At 34.2% G+C, this 26,965-nt stretch overlaps 1 protein-coding gene across 4 annotated transcripts in view; it reads left to right on the top strand.

Moving 5' to 3' along the window:
- LOC110108933 (helicase and polymerase-containing protein TEBICHI) overlaps positions 1 to 26,081 on the top strand; it is a 76,234-nt gene extending 50,153 nt beyond the window's left edge. For 2 of the 4 annotated variants that reach the window (XM_020839791.2, XM_028691801.1), the window contains 11 exons: positions 5,135 to 5,332; positions 5,502 to 5,761; positions 8,724 to 8,913; positions 8,989 to 9,102; positions 9,188 to 9,540; positions 16,221 to 16,329; positions 16,408 to 16,548; positions 17,708 to 17,804; positions 17,880 to 18,007; positions 24,018 to 24,505; positions 25,685 to 26,081. In XM_020839791.2, the coding sequence (XP_020695450.1) occupies positions 5,135 to 5,332; positions 5,502 to 5,761; positions 8,724 to 8,913; positions 8,989 to 9,102; positions 9,188 to 9,540; positions 16,221 to 16,329; positions 16,408 to 16,548; positions 17,708 to 17,804; positions 17,880 to 17,950 (1,533 nt within the window). In that variant the 3' untranslated portion in view covers positions 17,951 to 18,007; positions 24,018 to 24,505; positions 25,685 to 26,081. Of the gene's footprint in view, positions 1 to 5,134; positions 5,333 to 5,501; positions 5,762 to 8,723; positions 8,914 to 8,988; positions 9,103 to 9,187; positions 9,541 to 16,220; positions 16,330 to 16,407; positions 16,549 to 17,707; positions 17,805 to 17,879; positions 18,008 to 23,398; positions 23,475 to 24,017; positions 24,506 to 25,684 lie in introns of all 4 variants that reach the window. The other 2 variants (XM_020839792.2, XM_020839793.2) reach the window with 2 other exon arrangements.
- The last annotated feature ends 884 nt before the right edge of the window (positions 26,082 to 26,965 follow it).

Below are 26,965 nucleotides of genomic sequence, written 5' to 3'. Positions count from 1 at the left end.
TAATTTTAATTAATAAATTAATAATTAATTTAAATTAATTATATATAGCTATTTTAATTAAAGTTATTTTTCAATTTAATAAAAATATTTCTATTATTTAATAGGTTAATTTATAAAGTTATTAATTATAAATTAATTAATATGTAAATTAATTATAATTAATTGAGAATAATTAACTGTATATTATTATTATTAATTAATTTAATTTATTAATAGTTAATAATCTGTACTTGATTATAACTTAATTAAATCAAATATAATAATTAAATATAATTATAAATTAATTTGATAATAATATAACTATTAGCTTAAGTAGAGGAACCCTCAGTTGCATTTCGATTTCCATGAGCCGAAGATCGCCACAGCCCCAGACGGCAAGCAGACCGGAAGGACTCCTTTCCCACCGCCGGATTTCCTCAAGAGTATAAATTTCTGACTTAAATCGCCCGTTCATTTCAAGAGACAATTTGCAGCGAGACCGGGAAGAACCAATCTATAGCGCGCATCTTGTAGCACGGTAGGATATGGAGCACAAAGTGGAGCCCGTGCGGAAAGCATAAACGACGAGAGCGGGTAAAGCATATACAAAATTCTCTTTGTGCGTGGGTTGGGAGAACGGTCCTATACACCTCGGACCTACCTGACACCGCAGCGTACAGGTAGGACTATCACAGTAGAAAACTACCGGACTGCTGCTCACGACAAAGGTATGCAATGTTCAAAAATTGTACGCCCAATTCTCCCCTCGAACGTTTGCCAGCAAAGCGGACACGGAGGAGAAACCACCGTAAATACGCGCCAGAAGTCCGCACAGATTAGATAAGGTAAGCACAAAGGATAGCATTCATAAAGAAACATACAAAACAGACACAGGCCCGTAGTGCGGTAAAACGCAAGTTATAACATTACGACAGGTGGGGAGAAGGCCCTATAACAACGCTCTTATAAGCGAGGTGGGAGCGGTAATAGCTGTTTCTGGTACGAATCACTGCTGTTCTGCTATAGGCGGGTGCTACTTGAAGGCCCATCGCACTCTTGTGCGTGGTGGGATGAAATTATTGTGACGCCTGCGAGTTCTAGGTACGTAACCATAACATACTGCCTAGTAGCGTGCTGGGAAGGCCCATAGCTACCAACTTTTCCCCCGAAACAGGGGATATGTCGGGGTGCTTTGCGAAAAAATTTTCACTTGAACGTACAAAGACTGACAATTTGAAATCTTAATTGGGATCACAAATATAGGAAGATTCTGTACTCTAGAACAGAATAGCACAGAAATGAACTAAAATGAGCAGAAGGACTTGACGTATGAACAGTGAACTGTGAATCTAATTCAGAACAAAATCTAAATAGTTTTCAAAGATCAACTCAAATGAAATATATAAACAATTCAATGAATCAAATCAATCATTGAACGTGAAATTGTTAATAACTACAGAGATTCAGAGAAGACTCTGAACAAGACAATTGAACTTTCTTCTTTGGAACTCTAATATGGTCAACATTCAGTGGATCGAATATAGAAGACATCAAACAAAAGACTTAGATTTGGCGCTGGATTTACGATAATCCGAATAAAGCAGTTGATACTCAAGAACATTGAACAATTATGAAACGATCCAAAGTGGGACTATGTAAACCTTGATGATTCGAAGTCTGAATGAAACTGAAATGTTGGATACAAACAACATTGCCAAAGATCAAAGTTATAGATCACAGACGAGAAAAAAGGCTCAAACTACAAGACCTTGAAATATAACGAATCCATACAATAGTTCCTACGAGGTCAAAGTGCAACCATACTTCAAGACACGAGAGAGATTCAAAAGCATGAGTTGAACCTTTGAAATATCTGAGGTCCGATGAAACATAGAATTTTGGACTTGGGTTATGAAACCAATACATTTAAATGCACAGTTTCTAAAATTAAACAAAAGAGAAATTATGAAAAAAAAGCGAAGGGATAGAAAAGTCCCGGTGCATAACGAAAATGTGTTATATGAAACAGACAATCCCTAACAATTGCCTTGTTGATTGTAAGGTAATATGAGTAGAACCAATAGGATGGAGGATAACAGCCCAGCCCCCGTCCCCACATATTCGATATATTGTAGTAGTCAAAAACTTTTCTTTTTAGGAATTTTGCAAATATGGAAAGTTTGAATTTCAAATTTGAAATTCAAAATCGGCAACTCCTTTATTTATTGCTAGGCCACAATCAAGGAGCCATTATGATGATAGACATCTTCATCATGGCTTGGAGCAAGGTGGTGGCCGGCGGCCAAAGGAGGAAGAGGGGCTTGCCATCGGGTTTGAGGATTTCTTGATGGAGGTTGGGTTGTGGTGGAGGAAGCTAATGGGTAACTTGGTGGATGATGGGATCTCGGGTAGGACTTGGCGTGGGGAGGAGGAAAACGAGATTTGGAGAAGAAAAGAATAAGATAAAAATAAACCACGAGTCGAGGATGCTTCCGACGACTGGTGGGTATTGCTTTTGCCCTCACCTTGGGCTTTCTCTTAGAACTCACACAGAGATCTAAAAGAATTGAACTCACCAAGAGATCAAGAAACTATGAACTCACAAAGAGAACACAAAGAGAAGAATTTCATAATAATCATCATCCCTTTCCAAGAGGAAGGGGAGGGCTTAAATAGCCAAATACATGAAGGAAATAAAAAGACAAAATTACCCCTAGGGCAAACATAAAACAAATCCCTCAAGTGATGGTAGAAATGGAAAAGTACAAATAACAAAAACATCAAAATAAATAGACACGATCGTAGCCATTGATCTTCGATGTCCTCATCAGAAGGGCTAGAAGACGTTGTTTTAAATTAAATATATTTGAAATTTTGTGTATGCATAGAACAAAATGTATTAGGCATTTTAAATGGAGAGAATATGAGATTTGATTTATTTTATAGATTTTTTTCCAGAGTTATTAATGTGAACAATAGACCTAAGATATCTAAAACGTGTACTCTTATTAATGACTTGATCGCCCAAAATCACAATCCCTCAACTAGATCTATTACTGCTAAAATTACACTCAATGTATTTTGTTTTAGATTTACTCAACCAAAAACCTTTAGACTCTAAAGTTGACCTCTATAATTCAAGTTTACCTTCAATTCCCTCTCTAGTCTTATCAACAAGAAGAATTTCATCAACGAAAGCATACAACAGGGTACATCCTCTTGTAAATGTCTAGCAAGAACATTCATTACTAAAGCAAAAAGATATGGGCTTAAAAGCTGATCCTTGATGTAATCCAACTTAAATAACAAACTACTTGGTCAAACCACCTTGTTTTTAACACAAGTAACAACTCATACATACATATCCTTAATGATTTGAATATAAGCATTATTAACCCCTTTTTTTTCTAGAACTATCCAAAACATTGCTCTTGGAATTGATCATATGCTTTCTCTAAATCAATAAATATCATATTTAGATCATTCTTATTCTCTCTATACTTCTCCATCAAACCTCTCAATAAATATATAGCTTCCATAGTAGATCTACCCGACATGAATCCAAATTGATTTGAGAAACATTAGTATCATGTCCTAGCCTATGCTTAATAACTCTCTTCCATTGTTTTAAAGTATGAAACATTAACTTAATTCCTTTATAATTCGCACACTCTTGTGCATCATCTTTATTCTTAAAAATATGAATCAACACACTACTTCATTCATCTCACAACTTTTTAATATTCAAAATAATATTGAAAATTTTCGTAAGCCAAGAAATTCCTTCAACCCTAAGCATTTCTACACCTCTATTGGAATATCATCATGTCCAACGACTTTTGCACACTTCATTTCTTTAAAGCCTCTCTACTCCACTTTTACTAATATGTCGACAAAACATAAATCTCTATTTTCATTTAGGACATTAAGGTCGCTAAAGTCAATTGTATTCTAACAATTTTCATTGAAAAACTTATCAAAATATCTCATCCACCTTTGTTGAATATCCTCTTCTAATAAAACACTTTTTAATCTTCTTTCTTTATCCACTTTATTTGAACTAAATCCTTACTACTATCTCTTTGCTTTGCTATACATACATATTTCGCCTTCCATAGTATCTAATCTATTATATAAATAATTAAAAGCTAAATTATTTATATCACATGTTGCTATCTTAGACTCGTTACAGGCCTCTGCATAACTTTCCCAACTTTTCGAGTTTTTGCATCTAAATCTATTTTTATAACAAAGTTTTTTTTTTATTTTTGATCTTTTCTTGCACTTTTGATTTCATTATCAACTATTTTTACTATTATGAGCTTTTACTTTTGATACTTCAAGCATATCCTTTGCAATATTGTTAATAAAATGATAAATAAAAATTGCAGTTAAAAGTATTATCAGTGTTTCGAAACTTGTTAAGTGGGCTTATGCATTGGAGTATGAAGTGCTAGAAGATTTGCAAATAAAATATAACATTTGAATTTTAATTTAGCATATTAAAATATATAAAAGGAAACTGAATTACAAGTTTAGGTGGAGAGAAATTGAGATTTGTGTAATTTAATAGATTGTCTTGCTCATTCTAGGATAAAAATGTGTTTTTTGTTTGATGACTTGGAAAATTTGTTGGTTAGAAGTGTCGAGTGTTACCCTTCATAAATGCCAAGGTTCAAATTAAAGAACGAAAGAATAAAAAATGTTCCAAAATATTTTTTCTTTTATTTAGTGCGGGTTAACTTTCAAAAATTTATTCTGACTACAAGGATGCATAATTTTTAAGCTTCATGAAACTACAAATTAAACAATTTGAGTAATACATTATAATCTGTCTTTAGGAAAGGGGCACGTGCTTTAGAGATAGGTTTGATGAAACATTGAATGAAGAACTAGAACGGTGGAATGACAGTTTTATCCAATGATGTGTGTGACAAGTGCCTAAACCTATTATGTTGAAATTATGCGGATTAACTATGCTTTATATTTTTTGTTGCGTAAACTTTTGATAATTCATGTGAGGCTAGAAGCTTCAGCTTCAATGACTGTAAGCATTAAACACAATAAACTTCATCTTATCTGCTTCGAAGTGATTCAATGCGTGAAAATAGCAAGCTTGGAAGGTAATGTTTTAAAATGGTAATTTATGGTGCAGTTGGCCAAGAAACGGCTATCTAGTCAGGCTGCAGCAGCTGCTAACCAGGATGGTAAGTGGAGAAATCAAATGCGTAAAGCTGCTCATGATGGCTGTTGTAGGCGTGTTGCACAAATTCGAGCTTTGAGTTCTGTCGTGTGGAAGCTAGTTGTTTCTGAAAACCTTGTTAATGTGCTCTCCAGAATTGAGAACCCCATGGTACATTTCTTGTTAATGTGGAGAATTCTAACTCTCTCTCTCTCTCTCTCTCTCTCTCTCTTTTCTTGAAGACAGTCATTTTGAGCTTTAGTATTTTCATAGATTTAGCTCTGCCCCCCTGTTAATCTTTAGCCTTTCATATCTTTTGAATCCTTACATGATGTTGCAGGTTAAAGTGCTCGCAGACATGGAACTTTGGGGTGTTGGTGTTGACATGGAAGCATGCCTCAGAGCAAGGCATGTTTTAATGAGAAAGCTTAAGGAACTTGAGAAGGATGCGCATAATCTGGCTGGCATGCCTTTTTCTCTTTATTCAACTGCAGATATTGCGCATGTACTTTATACCCGTTTGAAATTACCAATACCGAATAACAGCAAGAAAGGAAAACTTCATCCTAGCACAAACAAACACTCCCTGGACCTATTGAGGTTGTCTTCTTAATTTTTTTGGCTATTCAGTTGGCTCGTGATTTCTGTTTCTATAACTTCTGTTTGAGAAATAGTTTGTTTATAGGCTCGCTGGAATCTCTTTAAATTTGTTTCCATGCATGCATTGAATTAAAATTGTATTCTACATTTATTACGAATCAGTAGCATCCATGTCACACAAATTCATAAGTACTATAGTCTTGCTTACAGCGAAGACTGGAGACATGTTTGTCAGAAGAAGGCTATAAAGCCTGGGATTTTAATTTCTGAACTCTCAACTTATATGCTTGGTGAAAAGGGAAAGAAATCATGAGTGATTTATGTTAGAGTTTTTTCTCTTGATGAGTTTTCATTCTTTCTTAGTGACTTTTCCACGCCTCTATCTTGTTACTCTTCAGTGAATATTTGTCATCTGCTCTAGACCAGTTTTTTTTTTGTAACGCGGTTTATTTTCATGAATTTTACATAGACGTGTTTATGGACTTATGTTAAAATGCCTGTGTGCACACTTGTCTATACAGAAACAGTTATGTACACAAACTTCTACCTGCCACTCTAAATTAGAAATTAATTACACAACTACAGACACATAATACATATATGATATTGTTTTGAAAAGTAGATAACTGTTTAAATACCACATAATTGCTAATTTTGTGGAAATTTGATAATATAACATAACAGACCATGTCTTTCTTTTGCAATTATTGACTGTGATGAACTCGTAGATTTTGAATTTTTAGGGCTCATTCTGTTTCCTGCTCTTTTTTGTTTTGAAAGCTTGTGTTAACTGATAAAGTTGGCTAGATTTATTGCTTCCATGGTGGAATCTTAATGATAAATATTTTTGTTTTGTTGATTTAGCTGTTTTTTATATTTTATGGATTTAGAATCATTTAATTGAAATTTCAATCTCATATTGATGTCATATTGCTGTCAGTGATGATGTGCAACGTTGCTTCTGAATTTGATATTTTTGTTATTTGCTTTTGTTATTGATGGGGACATCATCAGCGATTTCGACACATGTACCTTCAGGAGATGCCGGAGATCGACGACCACGATCATGATCTGTATTTTCATCATTTAATGTAGTAGTTTATTTTTATTTTATGTTTTTCCGTTTTTGCCCTCATGGGTATTTGGTAGCTATTGTAGCCCAAGGGACATTTTAGTCTTTTGCTTCTTTGTCATTTTGAGGCCTATTTATAAGGCCCTTTTCTCATGTAATAGTTAATTTTTGATGAATGAAAATTTGACTTTTCTTGTTCTCTTTGTGAGTGCAAACCTCCACGATCTCTTAGTGAGTTCGTAGGAGAAGCTAGATCTCTTAGTGAGTTCTAGATCTCTTGTTCTACTTTTATTTTTCCTTTCAATCTCTTGCTCACATCACCGTCACGACGATTTGGATTGAAGCCACTAGTTGGAGATTGGATCTTCAGGTTTTGGATCCCGAGAGTTTCCCCACACTCTCCCCTCCCCTACTCTTACCGCTGCCCCCCTCCTCCTTCGTTCCCCCCCCCCCCCCCCCCCCCCCCCCCCCTCCCTCCCTGGCATTGCCCAGCCACCGACCGGCCCGGTCTCCACTCCGCCGACTCTCCAAAGGCCTCCCGCCAGCTATTCTCATCGCCGAGCCACTGGGAATTTCCTCCTTTAACAGCCGCCGGGCTTTCAGGCATGTATTCATTGCTTGGCCGCTGTTCCCATCCCTCACCCCTTCAATTTCTTTAATTCCCATTATAACCTTCTAATTTGGTCCAATGTTTTTGTAATTTCAATATCTTAATGGAATTGGAATGAAGAGCTTGCCTTTCTTCTAAACCGGAATAAAAAGGCTCTCTATTATTAATGCAAATCTGATTTATTTAATTAGATTTAATTAACTGAGCCTTAATCAGCGGCCCACTACCAAACCACTCAACATACTCCTCTCTCTCCTTTCCGTATTAACCCCTTGTAACTTCCTTATTTCTTTCCTTGAGACTAATTTCAGGTTTGAATTTTCAAAACTGAAATTAATCTTCCCATTGAGAAATTTGAATTACAAATCAGATTATTTTTGTATTACTTCCCCCCCCCACTCAACCCTTGCCGTTACAAAGCCTGCGGCTCCCTTCCCAAGTCTCCCCCTCACGGTTTTTCCTCGCCCACCCCTAAAATCTGATGTATGCTCACGCATTCCAGCAAGGGTAGCCTGCTGTCCTGCACCATTGGAGACCTAGAATTGCTGTCCAAACACTTCCAGCACCCTATAGCAGCTGTCCAAGGTTTGTACAGGCATTATATGTTGCCGTCCAGAACCCCTTAAAGGCCAAACTGCTGTCCAGACCTCTCCTGTCTGCTGCTTCGCATTTCAAGCATCTGAAACCTGCTATTTAGGAGATTTGGAACATGTTTTCTTGCTGTTCAGCCTGCTAGAAGGTCTTCAAACACTGTCCGGGCATTCCAGGCCACCGAATACACCTTCAAGAAATCGCTGTCAAGAATTCCATACTTCGGCCACCTATCCAAGAACGACGATCCAAGGTTCCTTCTTCCTCGGAGCGACCTCGATTCTAAGGTGGAGACTCTTCTTCCGCTAAAACCTAGACTAGTTGAGCGTATGAGCTCCAAAGGTGAAAGTTATTATTATTAAATTGCGGATTCTTGTTTACCGTCGTAGTGTTACAATTGATCTTTGTGTTTTCTGAAATTGTTTGGTTAACCGACCTCGCTCTTCTTTGCCTAAGCAAGTTAAAACTAAGAATTCTAAGGATCAAACCAATGTTATAAGCAATAAATTTACTTTGGATTATTTTGTTAAAATTGCTCTCTTTAATTTCGTAAAGTAACTCCATCGCATGTTTTGTTTCACATCAGTTATATTGCAAGACTTAAAACTGTTCTTAAATTATTCAGGCTTGAATACAAACAATTCTTAAAGTATATTCGCAGTTGACTTTTATTGTTGCTGTGGTTGCAGGGGACAACATCCCATCATTTCAGTTATTAAAGAGCACAGGACCCTTGCAAAGCTATTAAACTGTACATTAGGGTCAATTTGTTCTAGGGCTCGCTTGTGTGGTAATTCCCAGAAGTATATACTGCAGGGACGTTGGCTTCAGACTTCAACAGCTACAGGGAGGCTTTCAATGGAGGAACCAAATCTTCAAGTAAATTTGTTGTCAACGTTAAGCTGTTTCCCATTTATTTAACCTGTTTATAACAATTGATTTCTTCTAATGCAGTGTGTCGAACATATGGTGATCTTCACAACCCATGATCCTGATGCGAAGAACTTGTGCTCATCAGATATTGATCATCATCAAATAAATCCTCGTGATTTTGTCATTCCTACTCAAGTAATGGTTTATTTGCAATTATCTCTTTACTAGAACGTGTGACTAAAATTCAGATGGATGCAATGTTTTCTTGTATGAATTTCAGGAGAATTGGTTATTGCTCACTGCTGATTACTCCCAAATAGAGCTACGACTCATGGCTCATTTCTCCAAAGATTCTTCACTTGTTGAATTGCTAAGAAAACCTGATGGTGATTGTTTTACCATGATAGCAGCAAGATGGACAGGTAAGATGGAATCTTCTATTAGCTCCTTGGAGAGAGAGCATACCAAAAGATTAGTGTATGGTATCCTGTATGGAATGGGTCCTAACTCTCTCGCAGAGCAATTAGAGTGTAGCCCTAGGGAAGCTGATGAAAAAATTCATAACTTCAAAGCATCGTTCCCTGGTGTTTCTGCCTGGTTGAATGCAGCTGTTGCGTCTTGCTGCGATAAAGGGTGAGTCCATCTGTTCACTTGCTTTGTTTTCATACTGCAATCTCTTGTTTTTTTTTTTTTTCTGTATGACTTGATCATTCTCAGCTTTGAGTATGGGCTCCTATTTATATGTTGTAGTTTATAAAATAAAAAACTATTAAGGTTGCTTGTTTTAAAAATATTTTGGAGCCATTAATAGCTATTTGTAAGTGTTCCTTAATGCACCCAAAAAGTGATACCTTCTACAACCAGGAAATGCTTAACAGAAACAATAAGAAGATCATATTCAATTGTGCATCTTTTTTATGTTTCCTTCTTTTTTCCATAAATGCTTTATCTGTGGAATCTAAAACCTCACTTGAAAATATAATCTAAACCTGTTATATACATAGTTATGGCATGTTATTATTCAAATTCCTAAGCGCTGAATCATTTCATTTAAACTCTCTAGGTCACCTAGCCTATAATATCACGATTTATTATTTTATTTTCAACTAATTAGTTAGGATTTTGGGCCGATTTTAGCAACAATTCTATCGTACCCCTTGTTGAATATTCACACCACACACAAAAAAAAAGTGTATGCAATACACCAATCAAAATTTTGTCGCTCATCTTGCCAACAAAGATATATATGTGGTTGGTTCATGATGAACGTTAACAAGCAATATTTGCATTCACCATGCTAAAAATGCATGTGTACATTTTGAGGAGTTCCCTTGACAACATGTTGTCAAGGAGAGGAGATACTTGTGAGGTAAATAGAGAGTGTAAAGACTTCTTTGTTGGTTATCAAAGCTTCTCGTGAGTTGAGGGCATTTATCGATAGATATTGTGCTTTTAGTATCATGATTTGTGGATCACTATATATGATGCAAAATGTTAAGGACATTTTTTGTTTTATTGTTTGTTGCAAGTACTTCTTATGACTTTTCTTGATTGGATCAACACTCTATAAAGAATATGAGTTGATCATGGTCAAAACTCTTTAAGATTGACTTCATTGGGATTATAGGTCAACTAATGATAGGCCTTGTGATATCATGTGATCTATTATAGTGAGCCATTTGAATTATTCTCCTTTTCTTTTTGGGAGACTTTGAGATTTCAACTTTATTTCATGGATTCAAGTGATCCATCGACAATAATTTTAAGTTTGGGCTTGTCTTTTTAAAGCTTCGTGCTTCATTTGAAAAATTTGGTGCGATGACCACTACTTGAGGATGCCAACCAAATGAATATTACTAGACTACTTGGAATGCACCTTTCAAAGTGTTCATTTTTTAAAGATTGTAGGTGGAATTTAACTAGCTTTTGTAAAATGTCAACTATGTTGGGAATTGTGATATTAGCTAAATTGGATCCCATGAGATACCCGGTTTCAACATTATTGACCGTATCTTCAGGAATAATATGATTGAAATTACCTCGATTTTTATAGAACTTTTGTTTACTTGTTGATTTTTCTTCTTTCTTAAGAAGGTTGATGTTAGTCCATTGAGGATCTCCACATAAAATACAAAGTCAACTCGTACTAATGCATCTTAATTAGGAATCTTTATTGAGTGTTCAATGTCAAGCCCAATAGATTAGGCTCATCCATTAATTGGGGGAGGATGAACTACTTTTTAGGAGCAAAGAGTGACAAATTCTAGGATAACCTTATCTCACAAATAGTCAATATTCTTGTCAAGTCCATCACTTTGATTCTTTTTTCAAATAATATCTTGCTAGTACAGTTGTGTCACATGTCATATGATTGATGATTTTGCTGTCAAATAACAAACCATGTAAACATTTATAATTGATCCCTTTGACGGGGTGATTTTCATGCAAAATCACATCATGAAGTTTTGATCACGGGTTGTGATAAGGACATTCGACCGTGAAAGTTTATCAGAGGAGAAAAATCAACGGTCATGATTGTACCACTTTATTTTGAGCTATTATTTATATTTTGATTTATTTATGTATTTTTTTTATTTTACCTCACTTGAGGGAGTAGGCCTATGTGATCTCAGGGGGCATTTTTGTCATTTGTCATATTATTATATTTTGGCTATTTATAGCCCACTCTTCTTTTTGAGGGATGGATAATTTTTAAGAAAAAAAATTCAGCACTTTGTTCTTGAGAGCTTTTATAGTTCTTATGAGATGTGAAGTCCCTAGGTGAGGACAACGTATTACCCACCAGTCGCAGGAAGCATCTGGGCTCATGATTTGATGTCCCTATGTGAGGGCAAAGTATTACATATCAGCCGTAGGAAGTGATGTAGGCAAGGGGGGGGGGGGTCAAATCTTCTTGAATTTCTTCTTGTTCTCGGGATGCTTGCTATTCTCTGTTTGGGGCCTTGACTGCTCTCACTTTGGCCTTGGTTGCTTGGTATTGAGCTCAAAAATTCTGGATTTTACTTGGTGTTAGCTCATAAATGTTTGAGCTGAAGTTTTAGCTCAATGAGTGGAGGATTAAATGCACTTCCTAGCTCTTTAATTCAAAAAGGTATGCTATTATTTCAATAATTCATTATGGAGTGGACTTGTGCCTCTTCTCCTCCCTTTGTCTTCTCGATTTCACCTTGCTGGTTGGTTTCCCGTGCCTTGCCTCTTTGTCTCCTGTGCTGGCTTTTCAGGTCTCTTGCTGGCTGGTTTCCCGTGCCTTGCCTCTTTGTCTCATGTGTTGGCTTTTCTGGTCTTTTGTTGGCTGGTTTCTCGTGGACTGTTGGGGGGGGGGATTCCCATGAGTTTTTTCCTGATTTTTGTGTAGTTTTCATGCTGCAGTTTTTGCTGTCTTTTGGCCTTCTAGTTCCCTTATTTATTATGTTTTAAATGAAGATTTTAGGGGCTGTTTGGCTGCCCTTTTTCTCCTATAAATACAAGATGTTTTGGGATAGAAAAAAGGTTGATATAATGAGATTTTTGAAGAAAAAAACCTGAGAGGTTTTTCTTCTTTGTTGGAAAAGCTTGCGAGCTTATTCCATCCCCTCTCCTTCTTTTAGGAAAGCTTGCGAGCTTCTCCTCCATTTCATCTTGGCTTCTAATCTCCTTCTTCTATCCGCAAGTTCGACTCCACTTGTATCCTTCTTCTCAAAGCAACGATTGGCAAGCTCCTTTAGGTGTCTTTAATTTGTGTTTGTGTCAAAGTTTATAAGTGTCATGAGTTGTAAGAGTCTTTTATTATAAAAATTTGTTGTGTTGTATTTTGCCTAGTTTTGAGTATTTCATGTAATCATCTAATTTATAGGAAAAGTATCTTTTTCTTTCTTGCTTTCCACTTTATTTTTATCTATAGATACTTTTCCTATAAATACTATGGATAAACATCAAGTGGAAAGCAAGCAAGAAAAGTATCTATGGACATTAAATCTCTTTTAATTAAATTGGCTTTGCTTGGAAACTATTTGAAATCCTTCCTAACTCCTCCCTCCCTCCTTTAGCTCCTCTCTAAATCCTATTTCCATTAAGGCTCCTAATTACATTTTCAATCAATGTCTATTAAAGAATTTCAAAACCCTAATTGATTATTTTTCATATGTGATGCATCATAAATTAGGAAGGTTTTAATTTTAGATTTTAATTCATTTTGAATTTGAAATTATTTCCTAACATAATATAAGTTATATTAGGGAAGTCTCTCCAATCAAAGCCAATTAAATTCAAATTTGATTTAGAGAGTCAATTGCATTAAAGCCTCTTTCTCCATTTAGACTGGCTTTGATTGACAATCTATCTCAATCCCTTAATTCCCTCCCACATCCCCGTTCTTTGAGTTGTGAGAGTTCTAGGAGAGAGCTTTGGAGGAGTCCCTAGGGAGGGAAAACGGATCATCCACCAACCTTGGAGACGGCCGGGTTCGTGGTTTGTTTTATCGTTTTTCTTTTGTTTCTTTCTTTCCATCTCCTTTTCCTCCTAGCCGCCGGATTCCCTCGCCAAACCCCCATCTTAAGCTGCCAGCCATCATAAACCCACCCTCACTGTCGGCTAAACCCCGCTCCACTCCCCATCCACACCTCCTTTCTTTTCCCCTCCACCATCCACGGGCCATCCCTAAACCGCCGGCCACCTCTTTGGCATTTCCCTCTTTTTCCCTTATTTCCTAATATAGATTGCCTATAATTAAGATTAATTTTGAATTCAAATCCAAGTGATTTGAAATTCAAAATCTTTCCTAAAATACAAAATCTATTTTAGGAAAGTATTTAAATCTCTTCTCAATTCAATCTTTAATTGAATGAGATTTAATCTCACTTACCTAATTGAAGATTCCCTAGTAAGCAAGCCATATACCCTTGCCTTAAATCCCTATCCCTTCCATCAAGCCGCCGGCCCCCCATAACCCTTTCTTCAAAATATTTCCTAAAGCTCCACTTTCCATATTTAACTCCACCTTTATTTGGAAAGAGTTTGAATTTTGAAATAGTTCAAATTTAAATCTCAACTCCTTCCTATTTCATTAATCCTATTTTTGGAAAGACTCTTAATTAAATCAATTAATTCAAATCTGAATTAATTGAGTAGTTAATGCCTTATCTCCAAATATATTGAACCTAGACCTTTTTCATCCCACCTGGTCAAATTGCCTTAGCCCCACCTATTTGCTTTCCTTCCAAAAGAAGGCTTCTTCTTTTGGAATCCTTTCAAACCTCCTTCCAAGTTCTCATTCACGCCTCCCTCCTCTTCCCGTGAAACTCTTGTTTGCTACCCACATTCCAGCAAAGTGTTTTATTTGCTGCCTTGCATGTTTTGAAGACTGCAGCTTGCTGTCCAGAATACTCCCAGCACCTTATAGTTGCTGTTAAGGTTTGCCCAAGCATCCAAGGTAGCTCTCAAGAAATTCCCAAGTGTCAACGCTACTGTCCAACCATCGTAGCAATCTCCTATTGCTGTTTTGCTGGCCTTAAATTTCAGATTGCTGTCAAATAATATCGAGAAGGCTGATTCATAGCAAACGGGTGAACTCTTACCTTCTCTCTTACCTTCCTCGTTGACCATTTACTTGTGGTTTTGATTGATTCATGAAAATCTTGCAAATGCTCCGCTAAAGCCTAGTATTTAGTAGAATTGTGTGAGGGATCTTTCATAGCACTACTTTTATTGTTAGAATAGGGATTTCTTGTTGAAACCTATCTCGTATGCAACGTCACGAGTAATTGGTTATTTTGTGGTTTTTACTTTTCGCAAGTGACTTGGCCTAAGCTCGTGTTTACCACTCTTTATATTTTATTTCATTGTTTGAATCATCATAAAGTTTTAATTAATTAGCTCTTACTCAATAAGCATGCAAAATCCTGATCTAAATCAAATTTTCATATATGTCCTACATAAGGCTTGCTTTTGGTTCTACATCAGGCTGTTCTCACAAGATTCTCATTGTTTAAAATGCTTCTGTGTAATGAATCAAAATGAGCACTTGATAGGTCACAGAACCCTATGTTAGTTATGGTCAACACAAATTTATCCTTTTAGGAAAGCATCAACTCCAAGCATGTAAGATTTCTTTGAACGAAACAACCCATGGATGCTGACAAGGATCATTCAATTAGATTGGTTTGACAACCTCTTTTGACTAAGTAGAGTATAAACTATGACAATTTGGGATGATGGAAACTTAGAATCTTGACCGGGGATGTTATCATTTTTCCCATCATCTGATTTAAGTGTAAGGTATTGAATTTCAAATCTTATATTAAACTGCTGCTGATATACGCCATGTACTTAAGTTCTAATTACTAGCTTTAATTAAAAGTTTTCTTTCGTTATCTAGAGAGATAATTAACCATAGGTGGTTGCACTTGTGTGAAACCTGAAACTAGATTTTAAAATTCTTCATAATGAGGGTGAAATATTTGGTAGTGTCTAATATATTTTCTTAAAATTGGACCCAAATAATAAAAGTACTCTCTCAGTAGGGTTGGGGTGCAAATTTTTTGTGGCCACACCAATTAGTTCTTTCGTGCTGGCCTTCAACAATTTTTCAACAAGTTTGATCCATGTTTTCTTTTGGTTGTTTTTGTTTGCTCATTTCCTTGATGGGCTTTTCATCAATCAAATCCTTTTTCATCTACTTAAGTTACGTAGATTCTATTACCATTATTCCATTTATATATACTTATTTTACGCTTAATTTTCCTATTTTATCCCTCCACTCTTTTTAACATCCCCATTGATGTAGCACTTACGACTTCTATGTTGGGCCTATATGTTAACACATTAATCTTTAGAGTATTTAAGACTTGTTAATTATAATTTTTTCCCTTGAATCACCTTCATATACTATTTATTAGTGTTTCCAAATTCCAACTTACCTATATTGGTTTTAACCATATGATCTTCATTGAACTTGTGCACCTTTTTAAATAGAAACAAAAATTTACCTCTCTATGTAATTCATATATATATATATATATATATATATACATACATATAAGCTGCATTCATAAGTTCTCAGATAAATTTTAAAATTTTTTGCTTTTTATGAATTCACAAGTTCTCAATTATTCACAAAATTTTAATTATTTATTTTATGATAATAGAAAAGATTATAGTAAAGTGCAAATGTAGAAGTTTGTATGACACCAATGATTTCCCTGATGCACTGTTCGTGCGTTTATAATTTTGCAAAGCAATATTATGCTTCTTGATGTCACTGTTGCCTTCATTTATGAGTACGTTTGTGGGATTTTTAAATAACATTGTAAATGTAGATATGTAGAAACCTTAATGGGAAGAAAGCGCTTTCTGTCAAAAATAAATTTTGGAAATAACAAAGAGAAGACGAAAGCTCAGAGACAGGCTGTTAATTCCATATGCCAGGTATTCTGAAATTTTTTTAAGGGGCTTTGTTTGAGTTTGGCTTTATTGGTAATGTTTTATGGTTTCTTTCTTTTCTAGGGCTCAGCTGCTGATGTGATCAAAGTTGCAATGATAAAAATCCACACAACTATTGTTGAAGGTATTTACTTGCCTGATGCAGACAGTAGATTTGAGGTGCAGTTCTCCGTTCTGAGAGGTCAATGCAGAATTATTTTGCAGGTACTTACGGAGACATTTCGCTGCTTTTACCTAATTTTCTTATTATGTAGATTATCGTGGTTTGGATAACCAAAAAATTATTTTCTGCATGTTTCTCATTGCTAGAGGAAATAGAATTCATTATGATTGTTATTCTCGGTATGTTAACAAAATAAAGATACACGCAAACTGGTTCTGAATGCATAAGACATCCCTGAGTAGTGCTCAACCTCCTCTCCTCATAACTTAGTATTCCTTGATCCATCATATATAGAATCAGGAGGTTCATTGTTCCGTAATTTTTTCTTGTTGAAGCGCACTGGTTGTTGTTGCTTTCTAATTCCGGCCCTAGTTTTTTTATAGCTTCATAATTGTTTTACGGTGAGAGAGAAAGAGGAGTTCAAGGTGCCTCTTTTGGGGGTATCTTTGACTTCTTCAAGTGGAGAGGTTTTGATGTTTTCTGCTCCAACAAGAGGAAAGAAATTTGGCCATAACAGATAGAATCTGTTGTTTGAATTCCTGCGACAGAGAAGCAAGAAAAGCAACAAGAATAACAATAACTTATTTTCTATTTCCAGCTCTTATCTTTGTAGCAGTGGCTGTATTTTCACATAATAATTGATATAGATAATTTGTTCCCTTCCCCCTTTTGCAGTTTAGTAGATTATTCGCTATATATGTTGGGCTTAGATGTAACTTACTAAATCCCCCAATAAATTTTTTTGGTACTTGTATATTTGTTGTGTTTGATTTCTCTTCCTCATGCTTTCTTGTTAGTCTATTCGATATCTATAGACATGTTATCATTTTTTTTTCTATGAAATTTTGAAGTAACATTCTTCCATGCTTTTGAATACTTGGAACTAAAGGTTCCACTTTCAATGGACATTGCTTCTTAAAATGTCATTTGATGCTGTTTTGATAGTTTTATGGAAGAGAGATCTCCATCAGAAAACAAACTGACTAATTCATCCTCATTTTTATAAACTATACTTTTCTCTGCAGCTTTTTTAGAAGGTGTAATTAGCATTGGAATGATTTAGGAATGTTTGTTGTAAAACTTTCTCAATCCTCGTCCCTTTACCATTATGTACGCTATAATAAAGTCCTTGATAAGTTCCAATGATTTTTGTCAAGATCAATGGTCTTATTGTTCATTTCATTTTGCATAAACTCTTAGGTGCATGATGAACTTGTGTTGGAAGTAGATCCCCGTTTTGTAAGGGAGGCCGCAATACTACTTCAAACTAGCATGGAGGGCGCTGCTTCACTTTCAGGTATCATTTAGCTCCAGTGTTAGTCCTTTATACTAGATTTATTTCTGTAGTGACAACTTGAATGTTATTTTCCAGTTCCTCTGCGCGTCAAAATGAAGATTGGAAGAACATGGGGTACGCAGGAGCCTTTCTTGTTGGATTCTTAATTCTATTAATGAACCGAAAACAAGCTATCTGAGGATTTGTGTAATTGGCGGATGCTGGTAAGTTGTACCAATTTCTTCTATTCGATGTTTTACATATTTCATATTTTCCTTGACTGCAAAACTTTATGCCAAGCAAAATTGTCTGATATTTCAGAAATTTTTAGATTATTTTATTATTTGTAGTAGGGATGGGTTCAAGTATTATTATTCTTGATATGAATTGCAGAATCAACTTGATCATCAGGAATTTGCTAGCTTTTTTTTATTAAAAAATAAATCACAATTAAATGACAACTTATTATTTTTGAAGATAATTGGCCCCTAATTTCATTAGATTTGTGATTGAAATGATGCAATCTCCATTGTGAAAAATTCAATGATGCTAAAATCTTTCCATATTTAAATTCAAAGGATCTCAAAAAGAGGGCTCAAGGGGCTATCATGACCCTTTGCTTACTTAGTCAGAGGAGATAGTCAACTCAATGTTATTGAAGGATTCTTGTTGATAGTCATAAGTTTCTTCGTTCAAGGGAATTTTGTTGGTTTTTAATGGATGCTTGTCTAAGAGGAAAAATTCATGTCAATCTTAATTAATAGTAGATTTTGTGCCATAGTAAGTGCACCCTATGATCCATCACTTTAGGATTTTTATCCATTGGGAACTACCTGTTAAAGGCCTCTTGTTTACATGTGGTGTCATTTGTTGACAAAATCACTTGTTAGAAGACACATGCTAAGTTTTTATTAGCATGTTATTACTTGAGAATGATTCGTAGTAATACAAATGACAATATATAATATATTAGCTCAAGTTATTCACAAATTTATTACCCTCGACAAGTGGTTGTGTAGGTGGATGGATTTTCTACTAAGTTTTATAGGATGGTAAATTTCATTTGAATATTATGTTTTTTATTGAATTTTTATATTTTTATAAAAACTTAAACCCCACAATAGCTTACTTTGAGATTAGAGAGTATTTTTATAAATTGTGTTCCCTCTGGGTATGATTCATTCTTAACACGATCATCATTGTGGTGTAAGAATATTTCAATTTTATCATTTAAATCTTAACTCTATCCAATTACTGAAAAATGTTTAGATTTTGATGTTTTGAAAATATTTTTCGCTCTTATTAAGGTTACTTTCGACACAACTATCATCACAGTTACATCAAAGTCACTTGGAGTATTTATGTTTGCAATATGAAAATGTAATTTTGAATTGGTTATTCCGAGTGAAAATTTATGTACCCAACATCGATTATTAGTTTTGTGAAAAATGTTTAGATTTTGATGTTTTGAAAATATTTTTCGCTCTTATTAAGGTTACTTTCGACACAACTATCATCACAGTTACATCAAAGTCACTTGGAGTATTTATGTTTGCAATATGAAAATGTAATTTTGAATTGGTTATTCCGAGTGAAAATTTATGTACCCAACATCGATTATTAGTTTTGGTCTTTAAGATAAAGGGGCATAAAATAAAAAATAAAGTAAAACAATTTTCTAGGATTAAATGGGGGCTTTTAAAGAATATTAATAAAAATATTTTTGGAAATAAGATTTTAGATCTTAAGATTTTGTCTGTGCATGAGGATGCTAATATTATGTGGGAAAAAGTGGCTAGTGATATTAAGAATATTGCAAAAGATATCCTTGGAGTATCAAAGGGAAAAACTCCCAATAGTAACAAAAGTTGTGGTGGAATCTAATGTGCAAGAAAAGATTAAAAAATAAGAAGCTTTGTTATAAAATTGGTTTAATTTTAAAAATTCTGATAATTGAGAAATATATAAAGTGACTCGTAAAGGATGCTAAAGATAAGCAATATGCGATGCAAAGGCTTAGACTTAGTGATTTTATTAATAGATTACATACTAAAAGAGGGAGAAAGATATATGTATAAGTTAGCCAAAACAAAAGATAGAGAAGTTAAGATTTATTCAAGTGAAGTGTATTAAGATGAACGATGCAAAAATATTTTCTTAGAAGATTGATATTCAAACAAAATGGATGAGATTTTTTGGACTCAACTTTTAATGAAAATTGTGAAATTAAGATTTGATATAGTGACCTTAGCACCACCCTTAGATGAAAATAAAGAATTTATGTTTTTATACTGGCGTAATTATAAAATTGATAGTAAAGGCTTTAAAGAAATGAGGGGTGGAAAAAGCTTGTTGAACTGATAATTTTCAATAAAGGTACGGAAATGTCTTAGGAGATGAAGGAATTCATATGTGCTTACTAAAGCTTTTAATACTATTTTGAAGACAACGAAGAATGCTAATGAGCTGGAGAATTGAGTGTGTTAAATTCTAGTTTTAAGAATAAAGTGATGTAACACGAGATTGTAGCGACCATTATAGAGGTATTAAGTTAATGGTGTTACTTTAAAACTATGCGGAAGGCGAGTTTTGAGCATAGGTTGCGGCGTGATAACTCAATGTTTTAAATCAATTTGGATATCGTTGCCGGGTAGGTCGCATATGGACAGCCATACATTTATTAATGAGGTTTGATGGAGAAATACGAGAAAATAAGATGATCTAACATATGATATTATTGATTTAGAAAAGCTAATGATAAAGTTCCAGAGAAGTGCTATGGGAGATTTTTGAATAAGAAAGGAGTCAATAAGGCTTATATTCAAATCATTAAGATATGTATGCAGGCAGCTATTACTTGTGTTAAACACAAGGTGGATTGACAAGTATTTCCCTGATTTCGGTTGGGTTACATCATGGATCAGCCTTAAGCCCATATCTATTTGCTTTAGTCATGGATGTTCTCACTAGACATTTGCAAGATGATGTACCTTGGTGTATGCTTTTTGCTGATGATATTCTTCTTGTTGATAAGACTAGAGAGGGAGTTGAAGGTAAACTTGAATTATGGAGGTCAACCTTAGAGTCTAAAGGTTTTTGCTTGAGTAGATCTAAAACGGAATATATGGAGTGTAATTTTAGCAGTAATAGTCCTAGTGAGGGGATTGTGACTTTGGGCGATCAAGTCATTAATAAGAGTACACGTTTTAGATATCTTGGATCTATTGTTCAGAGTGATGGTGAAATAGATGGGGATATTATTAGCAGAATTCAAGTTGGATGGTTGAAGTGGCGGAATGCATCGGGCTTGTTATGTGATCGAAATGTACCCCTCAAACTTAAGGGGAAATTCTATAAGATGGTAGTGAGGCTTGCAATGCTTTATGGTGCTGAATGTTGGCCATTAAAAGAGAAGCATAATTCTTTGTTAAGTGTGGCAGAGATGAGGATGCTCAGGAGATGAGGATGCTCAGGTGGATGAGTGGCTTTACCCTTAGAGATAGGATACGAAATGAGCATATACGTGAAAAGGTTGGAGTAGCTCCAGTAGAAGATAAGATTAGAGAAAGTCGCCTTAGATGGTTTGGTCACATAAAACGGCGGCCTTGCGATGACCCGGTTAGGAGAGTAGAGGTATTAGATTTGACTTATGTTAAGAAAGGTAGGGGTAGACCTAAAAAGACTTGGTTAGAAAAAATTAGGAATGACCTTTCTTTATTAGATTTAAACGAGAATTTGACTTTTAATAGGACACAATGGAGAAAAAGGATTCATGTAGCCGACCCCACGTAGTGGGAAAAGGCTTGATGTTGTTGTTGTTGTTGTTGTACAGTTATCAATAGGGTGTTAAATTTTTTTTTTTTAACTTTTTTTGTCCTTGTCAACTCTGCTATCTTACTTTAAGAGGATCAAGTAAACTAAGTTCATTTATTTTTTAATTTGCTCAGTATTCTTATATAATAAGTTCATACAGTGTATTTGTCACAGTACATGCTGACAAATTTGTTTTAAAGACTTACATAATTTAAAAAGTAAAAGCTCTAAATAGTCCCCTGACTATTAATAAATGTTCTAATTAGTCTCAATTTTGTATTGCTTCAATTTGGTCCCTCAACTATTGAAAATTGATGAATTTGAATCCGGGGAACGATTTACCATTTAAATTAACGGAAAAAGCTCGAGAGATTCATTTCTTTGTGGGCATTCAGGTAAAATGACTTATTACCTGCTTGACGCCTTCCCGCTATACGCCTTGAAGATCTATTTGTGTGGTGAAGCTGCGTAGAACGAGATGCGAGCGACCCAATGCAACATGAGCGAGCAGGCCGCGAGAGAGCAAGGCATGCTTCAATTTGCATTCCAAATTGGCATGTAGAGGAGATAGATGACGCACTGCGAGCGTGACAACCGTTTGGGGCTTTTTCGATATAGGAAGAAAGACGGCTACCTTTATAATGAGCAAGCTCTCATCGTTACTTTTGATCCTATAGAAGAATGACGAGGATGTGTTACTTCGGATCCGACAGGAAGGAACGTCGTCGAAGGAGGCGAAGAATTTATTTAGTGACTTGTTCAAAACACTACCTCTCACATGAAGCTGGTGAAGTCGAGAGCAACGAACCGCTGCAGAGGAGGAAAAGCAAACATTCGGCTATAGCTAATTAGAAGAACATGCATTGCTAGAGAAATATAACATATAAGCAAATTAGTTTAGTTTAACTATTTTAATTAAAGTTAATAAATATTATGATGTAATTAATAAAGAAATAATTAATTAGATTAATTGATAATTAACTTATATTTTAATTCTATTATTTATAATAGTTAGTTAATAATAATTAACTCATAGATAATTAAAAGTATAATCAAAATTAAATTAATAAGTTATTTCATAATTAAATTTTATAATTATAATTTATTTACAATAATTAAAAATAGAATTAATAAATACCTTTTATTTAAAATATAAATCAAATTTAAAATTAAAACGCATATTAAATTTGATCTATTAGTGAACTAAATGATGTGAAATGGACTTGTGATATTTTTGTTATATTTAAATAATATGAATTGTAATTTTTATCATGCCGTATTTTGCTTCAAAAAAAAAATTTACTATTTATTCAGTCTTATTATGTAGTAGATTAAATAAGTGTTATAATTTATTAAATGATGAAATTGAGAAATATAAGTAATGTAATCACATATCCATTTGTAATACCTAAAATATCATTCATATTTAACTTTAACTTTTATTTTAGGTTTTGGGATGAAATTAGCTCAATTTTTAATAGTTGAGGGACTATATTGGAGCAATATGAAATTCTGGGACTAAATTGGACATGAATTAATAATCGGGGGGATTATTTTTATCTTTTACTCGTAATTTAAATGACATGCATTTTTTGTGTGCTTTTATAAAGCACATTCACATAGCTTTTAACATATGTGCACGGTGCATTTACACATTTTGTTGTAGATACATTAGTATTTGTCTGTATATGGGTTAGTTTACTTTAATTATTACCGACATGGCATTATTTCTCTTTCTATTTTTTGAAAGTGTATTCAGTTCATTTTCATTCAAATTCAATTCACCGAGTAGGTCCCTTTAGGTTGCAAGTATTCTTATTATCGACTGGAAAGCTTTGTGCTCGCAGGCAAGGTTTCCAAGTTCTTTTCAAGTTCATTGTAAGTTTTTAATTTTGTTAGTTCAAAGCGATGAATCTACATTTTAGTATTTTCATTTAACACTTGGTATTTATTTAAATTTTTATATCATTACATTTTATTCTAGTAAGTCCATTTCAAATGTTCTTTGTTTAAGTGGCGTTCAGACACAATTTCAGTAATCTCTTAATTTCTTTCTAATGTTGGGGAATCATCGGAAGTCCTTGGCCTTCCCACAGCTCCAAGAAAAACATACATGGTTTGTGTCATAAGATATTGCTATGGGGTTCTTCTATCCCAACTTACCAAAAAAAGATATGCATGTGTCTTCATGTACCTACCTATAACTTGTAATGTTTAGTGTAAATTTTCACAGCAACTCAAAGGGGGCATCATTAGAAATGCTAGTCCTTCTCATTAGGCCAAAAAAGACTATGATTGGTGTCATATGACACCACGATTAGGGGTCTTTTATCCCTCCACACCAAAAAATGCATGCATGTGTGTTTGTATAGCTCTTTCGAAATTTATAAAATCATCAAAGTTCTTGTTTCCATTGTTCAGGTGGCCAACCAATGAAAATATTGGGGTTTAGCTCTTTATAAAATCATTTCTAACAGCCATGGATGCTTAAAAAATGGCCTGTCTGCTACACAGAATGGTTAAGAAGTAGCGCTATGAAAATTTTTTCCTCTTCTTATTTTTCCCTATCGGAAGATGCTATTATCGAAAAGACAACAAGATAAATGGTTTTCAGTTATTCTTCCAAAATTATATTTGAGAAGTTTGGCGTGCAAAGTTCAGAGGATGAAAAATTTTGCAGCAATATTCATCTGAGAAGTGAAAATTATCAAAACACGGCCCTTTCAGATCTGAGTTTAGTTTTTAGGTCCAAACAGCTGTTTTAGCATTAGAAACACAAAAGGACTTGATTTGACTCTAATTCATTTCATTGAGAAACCATGCGAATGTATGTCAGATTCAATTTTCAACATACTCTGAATAATCTTGCTCTGGAGGGAGGACCACATGCATCTCAACATTTAATGGAGGTTAGCACTTATTTAACTCTTCTTTCTACTAATTTATGATTATAAACGTTTTGCAATATTCGTTATGATTCTATTTTTAAACAATATTAATCTTCTTCTAGAGAGAGTCGCCTTAGATGGTTTGGTCACATAAAACGGCGGCATTCTGATGACCCGGTTAGGAAAGTAGATATATTAGATTTGACTTATGTTAAGAAAGGTAGAGATAGACCTAAAAAGACTTGATTAGAAAATATGAGAAATGATCTTTCTTTATTAGATTTAAACAAGTATTTTACTTTTAACAGGACACAATGGAGAAAAAAGATTCATGTAGCCGACCCCATGTAGTGGGACAAAGACTTGATGTTGTTGTTGTCGTTGTTGTTATTAATCTTCTTCTAACCGATGCTTAATGTCAAGTCATTATTCTACTAGTTTTTTTAATATGATTTCATCCTTTATATTTGACGGCTGATTTGTTACTTGATTGATGCTTGTACCCTGCTATTGTTAGATTTCTGTTATTTGAAATGATAAAACAGTATAATGGTTCTATTTTAGTCTGAAATCTCGGGTTTTATGCTGTTTTTAATCTGATTTATTGCACTAAATTGCCTTTTTTATCCTTCAATTTAGTTTTATGGTTGAGTTGTTGTATCGTCTAACATCTCAATTAATAGACATCTCAATTATATTAAGGTTTCGTTTGAGATAATTTTTTTGTTGCTTTATAAAACAACTTTTTAGTGCAAAAATTTCTTGAATTAGAAAATTTTATACTAGAAAACCGTTTTAGGAAGCAACATAAAAGCTGACTCAAATGAAACTTAAATTAACTTCCAAAACGTATTAGGTAATAATAAGACTTACCAAGTTTGACTACTTTCTCATAAGTTCTCAATATTTTATGTGTTGGAATGTTAATGACTATGAAATATCTGGCAAGTGTGTGGTACTAGGCAAAATATTCAGGTGGTGTTGTGATGGTTCCAAGCGCAAGATTTCTGAAAGGAATTACAGACTTTTAAATTTTTAATTTTTTTATTTATTTTCCAATGGCTGAACCATTTTGTTATTGAATGATAACTTACATGCCATTCCTTAATCTTTTCTGCACACTACGATTAAGTTCTTGTGCCATGCTTCTTCAAATTTCTAATTCCCAGCTTTTATACCTTTCCACTTGATTTCTTACAGGCAAAAATTCAAAAATGTGTGGCATATTGAACTCAAAATTGACCATAATGGCTGAAAGTTGGTAGCCAACAAGGAATGGTTGCTGGCACTTATTAGGACCTGAACTAGAATTCGTGTTTGCAGCTTTCTAAGAGTGCGTTCTGTACATTTATAATAAATGCAGATTAACAAGTCTGCTTTTCTAGCCTAATTTGCTGGCCCATAGGCTTAAATTTTGCTAATTGATTTCTCTTAATGATGGTAGTCATTGTAAGTTGATGCAACTTTTGGTTAATTTGTAAACTGTATCATTCATTCAATTTACAATTTTTTGGCCATTTTTGTGGCCAAGTTAAGAACGCATGTTTTGGTATATTTGAACAGGTTTGCAATAAAGTTTGTTGGAAAATTATATTAATGAGCCTTATAAGCATGTTTGTAATGAACTTCAACTCAGGCTTCATTTGGGTAGTTTTCTTATTGCTTTCTAAAACAATTTTTTTAGTACAAAAAATTCATAGTTCAAAAAAATATTTACTAGAACGCAGCTTTAAAAAGCAATAAGAAAGCCGCACCGAAGTAAGGTTTCGTTTGGGATAGCTTTCTTATTGCTTCTTAAAGCAATTTCTTATTTGTAAAAAAAAATTATTATTTTTTTTTAAATTGCTTTAAGAAGCAGTAAAAAAGTCATTCTAAACGAAGTCTAAACCTCAGTTTGTAAGTTTACATTCTTGGTAACAATGTTCTTGCGAGAATGCCAGTTTAGGTTTAGTTTAAGTTGATTTAGCTTAGTTCTACTTGGGATCATGACTATGAGCTCAGTTGATATTGATACATCTTACTAATGATTCATAAAAAATAATAACAAATTTATTTTGTTGGATTATTTATGGCTTAAAAGCTAGTTTATTATGGTGGCAATGTTTTTAGCATTTATAGGCAGATGACTGTAGGTGTTTTGGAAATATTAATGGAATTTTTTGACTGTGTGTAGGTGTTGATATGTGATAACATGTAATTTTTTTATGAATTGTTTTGATGTAGCGTATGATTTTAACTCAAAAGGCAAAAGTATAAAGAAGTGTGTAGATAGATAAATTAGGCTTAGATTTCACTTTTCTTATTTGAATTGATTATCACCTACTTTTTATGTCAAGAGCAACTTCATCTTACAATATAAATTTTTTTATTGATAATAATTATTTTATCTTTTTGTAAGTTTAAAGTTATTGAAAGTTGATCAATGGTTGAAATTTAGTTGGAATGTAATTAGAATTTGGATGATGTTCGCGGTATGTTTGT

The sequence above is a fragment of the Dendrobium catenatum genome, unplaced genomic scaffold (genome assembly GCF_001605985.2).
Source record: "Dendrobium catenatum unplaced genomic scaffold, ASM160598v2 original_scaffold_71536, whole genome shotgun sequence".
Lineage (NCBI taxonomy): Eukaryota > Viridiplantae > Streptophyta > Magnoliopsida > Asparagales > Orchidaceae > Dendrobium > Dendrobium catenatum.
This window is presented reverse-complemented; position numbering and strand designations above follow the sequence as displayed.